The sequence below is a fragment of the Emydura macquarii genome, unplaced genomic scaffold, assembly GCF_026122565.2.
Source record: "Emydura macquarii macquarii isolate MOO-44397 ecotype Brisbane River unplaced genomic scaffold, CSIRO-AGI_Emac_v2 contig_1781, whole genome shotgun sequence".
NCBI classification, from domain to species: domain Eukaryota; kingdom Metazoa; phylum Chordata; order Testudines; family Chelidae; genus Emydura; species Emydura macquarii.
This window is the reverse complement of record NW_027131918.1, coordinates 199,044-203,579: the sequence shown is the minus strand read 5'-3', so window position 1 is coordinate 203,579 and position 4,536 is coordinate 199,044. Positions and strand designations below refer to the sequence as shown.

The following is a 4,536-nucleotide window of genomic DNA, read 5'->3' as shown; positions in this document are numbered from 1 at the left end:
GGGCTGTGGGGAAGTGGGAGGAGGGTCAGGCTGGGGGTAGCGGGGGGGTTCGCTCTCCCCCCCGCGGCGGGGGGCAGCCACGCTCCGGCGGCGGATGAAAGGCCGGGGGCGGTGCCGGGCGGGCCGGGGGCGGAGGCCGGTGGGCCGGGGGCCGGCTATAAAGGGGCCGCCCGGGGCCAGCCGGCCCCCCAGCCCGGCCCGCCGCCGCCACGATGAGCAGCGCCAAGTGGGACCGCAAAGAAGACAGGAAGGTAACTCCGGAGTGACACGCGCGCCGGGGCTGCGGCGGGCGGCGGGGGCGCTTCGGGTCTGACTCCGGAGCCGGGGGAGGGGGGGCGCTCCCCGAATCTCCTTCGGGGCGGGGGGGGGCCGCTGTTTCGGGGTGTCTCTTTCAAAAGCCGCCCCTTCCCCCCTGCTTTCCCCTCCGCTTTCCCTCCAGCTCCTGAAACCCTTGATGGAGAAACGGCGCCGGGACCGTATGAACCGGAGCCTGGAGCGACTCCGAATTCTCTTACTGGAAGCCACCCAGGACGAGGTAAGCCACATCGGATTCTCTCCTTGCATTGTCCAGCCGCTACCCCAAACCGAATGATACAAAGCATCTCTCTTTCTTTCTCTCTACCTCTCTCTCTCTTTCTTTCTCTCTTTCTCTCCTTCCATTTTTTCTTCTCTTTCCTTTTTTTTGTGTTGTTTTTTTTTGCAGAGACTTAAAAACCCCAAAGTGGAAAAGGCGGAAATTTTACAAAAAACAGTTCACTTTCTGAGGACCCAGCCTCCAGCAGGTATCACCTTTGTCGCGGCCGGCTACTCCTCCTTCCCCCATGGGGCGCCCCCGTTGGCCAACCCAAGGCCGGGCCGGCGCCGGACGGTGACTGGGGTGACCGGAGAGCAGGTGTGAAAGGGCGTGTGGAAGGCCGAGTCCCTGAGATTGGGACATCTGGTCACCCTAGAAATGATCCCCCCCGTGGGAACTGTTTCCCTGTCTGTCCTGATCCAACGGGATGGGTTTCCCCTGCTGCAGATGCCCTGTTTCATCCGTGGGTTGGAGTTCCCCCCATGGCAGATGCTCAGCTGGGGCAAATGGGCATAGGGGTAAAATCCTGGGTGTAAATCTGGAGTCACTCTGTTGGCGTCAATGGGGTTGAGTCCCCCTTGCTCACCTGGGTGTAAATCAGGAGTCACTCCAGTGGCTCCAACGGGGGTTGAGTCCCCCCTTGCTCACCTGGGTGTAAATCAGGAGTCATTCCAGTGGCTCCAACGGGGGTTGAGTCCCCTCTTGCTCACCTGGGTGTAAATCAAGAGTCACTCCATTGCGCCAATGTGGGTTTTGAGTCCCCCCTTGCTCACTTGGGTGTAAATCAGGAGTCACTCCAGTGGCTCCAACGGGGGTTGAGTCCCCTCCTGCTCACCTGGGTGTAAATCAGGAGTCACTCCATTGTGCCAATGTGGGTTGAGTCCCCCCTTGCTCACCTGGGTGTAAATCAGGAGTCACTCTGCTGGCATCAGTGAGGTTGAGGCCCCTCTCGCTCACCTTGATGTAAATCAGGAGTCAATCCGTTGGCGTCAATGGAGGTGATTTACACCAGGGTGAGTGAGAGGGGAGTCAGCCCCGTCGACGCTGGTGGCGTGACTCCTGATTCACACCAGAGTGAGCGGAGAAAACTCCATTGGAGTCCCTGGGCCCATTCTGCCTTGCCTTTAGTCTGGATTTATATTAGTGGTGTTGCTACTCTCACTCTGGTGTAAATCAGGGGTTGGCTCCGTTGACTGCAGTAGGACCAGCTTGCTTGGGGAAGGGACTGAGGGTTTGGCCCGAGGCTTTTTGCCAAGGACGCCATAGAGAGTAGGATGGGTGTGAATTTGATTGCATGGCCAATAATTCTCCCCGACAAGTGTGTGTGTGTCTGCTGCCCCCTACTGGTGAGAATAAGCCCTGGTGTGTGTGTGCGTGCGCGTGTGCATGTAGACACAACTCAACCCCCACAGCATTTACCACACACCCCGCTCAGGCTTTTAAACTCTCACCCTCCTGTCTTTAGTTTGCCCGGCTGCAGGGCCGGATCCTGATCTCAGGCCCAGTCTCACTAGGAAATCAGGCGGGTGTGTAACTACACCGCTCAGCTGGTGTGAAAACCTCCACCATGCACCCGTGAGCGACTCAATTATATGGCCTCACCCCGGGTTTAGACGGGTGCTGCAGATTTCTCCCTCGACCCAGCTGCCGCCTCTTGCGGCGTGGGTAGCGTCTTCACTGCAGCCTTGTCAGAGTAGACCTGCCTTCCGCTTCTCTGCTGTGGACCCGGGCAACCCCTCGGCAGGAAATTTAAGTCCCCTGCTTTGGATGTAAACTGAACGCGGACTCTGCCCCGGTTGTCCAGGTCACATTCTCCAGCAGAAGCAACCCTGGGCGTTCTTCCTCTCTAGCCCCCCACCCCAGCCCTAACGAACCAGATCCACGTTAGGTGTCTTCTGGCTTTTAAATCCCACCTCAGGGGTTTCACTTTCTGATGGGGGGTCAGCGCCAGGCACGGGGAGGGCCAGCTGGTCCTGCGGCACGTGGAAATAGATTGCTTGGGCCATGAGACCTGATTTGGCATCTGGGGGGAGCTTTGCTGTTGAGAGCGACCAGGGCACAGCCAACCGGGGCCGGGGAGGGCCTGTTTTCTGATTTCAGTCACACCCTGGTGTAAATCAGGAGTCACTCCTCTTGACTCATGGGGGTTGATTCCCCTCTTGCTTACCCTGGTGTAAATCAGGAGTCAGTCCACTTGAGTCACGGGGGCTAATTCCCCTCTCACTTACCCTTCTGTAAATCAGGAGTCACTCTTCAAGAGTCATGGGGGGGGGGTCAGCTGATTCCCCCCCGACTTACCCCAGTGTACACTAGGCGTCACTCCACTTGACTCATGGGGCTGATTCCCCTCTCACTTACCCCAGTGTAAACCAGGAGTCTCTGCTTGAGTCACAGGGGCTGATTCCCTTCTTACTTACCCCAGTGTAAATCAGGAGTCACTCCGCTTCAGTCACAGGGGCTGATTCTCCTCTTGCTCCCCCGCCGGTGTAAATCAGGAGTCACTCCTCTGGAGTCAATGGGGCCGATTCCTCTCTCACGCCCCCTGGCATAAATCGGGAGTCATTTCACTTGGGTCGCGGATTTACCTGAGTAGGAAACCATCGTAAGGAAGATCACAACGAGGTCTGTGGGGGTCTTTCCTTGAGGACAGCTCAGCGGGGACCCCAAAATTCCCAGTGACTTTAACATCTGGGGGGGTGTGTCTAAGGATTCCACAGAACCCATTTACACCAGCTGAGGATCTGGCCTGGTGTACGTTCCCCATTTAAAAGTGGCTTCTGCCCAGGATGTCAAGGGCCACTTGGGTCCTGCCTAGCCCCCAGAGGCTGGGGTTTTTAGGGGCGTCCCAATCTGCTGGCTTCCTGGGGACGGGGTGGGAGGGAGGCATTGGGTGTCAAGTCCCAAATTGTTTGGGAAGCGCTTGCCCGGTTGCTGCCTTTTTTGCCCCCCCGGCTGCTTGGTGATTTGCTAATTAGACTCCTTTGTCGTTGGCGGTTTTTGCAATACACCACAGAGACGCAGAGGCCAGAGGAGACCTTTCTCCAGAGGTACCACAGCGGCTATCGGGAATGTCTAAGCCAGGCCACGCATTTCCTCCGCTCCAGCCCGGGCATCTGCGTGGCCAAGAAGGCCTACTTGATGGAACGCATCTGTCACTGCATGGAAAAAATCACAGCCCAGCCCCAGGGCGAGGTGTTGAGCGGGGGCTCCTTCTCCAACCCAGCCTATGAAAGGACGGTGGCGCTGCAGTACGCCCGTGATGCCTTCGCTGGTTGCGGCCCACCGCACAGGGACGCCGCGTGCGTCCTGCACCCTGCTCCGACCTTTCCCACCAGCCACAGACTGCAACCCCTCGCGGCCGCTGGCCAGCCTCAGCCGGAGAACTGCAACAAAGGGGTACAGAGCAAGCTGAACGGATCACAGAACTCTGCCGTGCAGTCCCAGGAAATCAACGTCTGGAGACCTTGGCCTTGAAGATTCAGGGACTCCCTTGTAAATCCATATAATGTATATTATATTCTTTATATATTGTATATTACGAGGTTTATAGGGGTGGGGGTTTTTTGGGTCAGGTGGGTTGGTGGGGTTTTTTTGGGTGCAGTTTTTTTTTTTTTTTGGGGGGGGGGGTGGTATTTACTGCAGTGTTATCGACCCCAAGCCTCGTAATATTTTTCCTTCAAGATGGGTTTTCCTTTCAAAAAGAAAAATCACTGGCTCGGGAAGAAAAAGCTGGGAACTGCAGGCCTTTAAGGCTCCCGAAACAGATGGCAAATCAAAACGCTGATTTTCTTTCCCCCCCATGATTTAATTTTTTTTAAACCCTCGGGGCTGTTATCGGTAGGTGAAAAATGTGCGTTTCACGTCCCTTTTTGTCCACCTCAGAACGAAATATTAGTGTCCAGCGGCTTAGTCAGCTAACCCTAGACGTTAAATAATAATCAGCCAGAGCTGGGAGGCGCGGG

At 56.7% G+C, this 4,536-nt stretch overlaps 1 protein-coding gene across 1 annotated transcript; it reads left to right on the top strand.

The window, feature by feature from the left end:
• The first annotated feature begins 212 nt into the window (after nt 1-212).
• LOC137158657 (transcription factor HES-1-like) lies at nt 213-4,048 on the top strand. Its single transcript, XM_067556467.1, has 4 exons — nt 213-251; nt 440-535; nt 704-782; nt 3,588-4,048. Exons 1-4 carry the CDS (start codon nt 213-215, stop codon nt 4,046-4,048), a joined length of 675 nt encoding a protein of 224 aa, XP_067412568.1.
• The last annotated feature ends 488 nt before the right edge of the window (nt 4,049-4,536 follow it).

What these genes read in the sequence shown, in the direction of transcription:
- LOC137158657 (XM_067556467.1), top strand. Translation starts at nt 213, where the DNA reads ATGAGCAGCGCCAAGTGGGACCGCAAAGAAGACAGGAAG. An exon ending in ACCGCAAAGAAGACAGGAAG is followed by an intron (nt 252 to 439) that starts GTAACTCCGGAG and finishes CTTTCCCTCCAG; the next exon opens with CTCCTGAAACCCTTGATGGA. An exon ending in TGGAAGCCACCCAGGACGAG is followed by an intron (nt 536 to 703) that starts GTAAGCCACATC and finishes TTTTTTTTGCAG; the next exon opens with AGACTTAAAAACCCCAAAGT.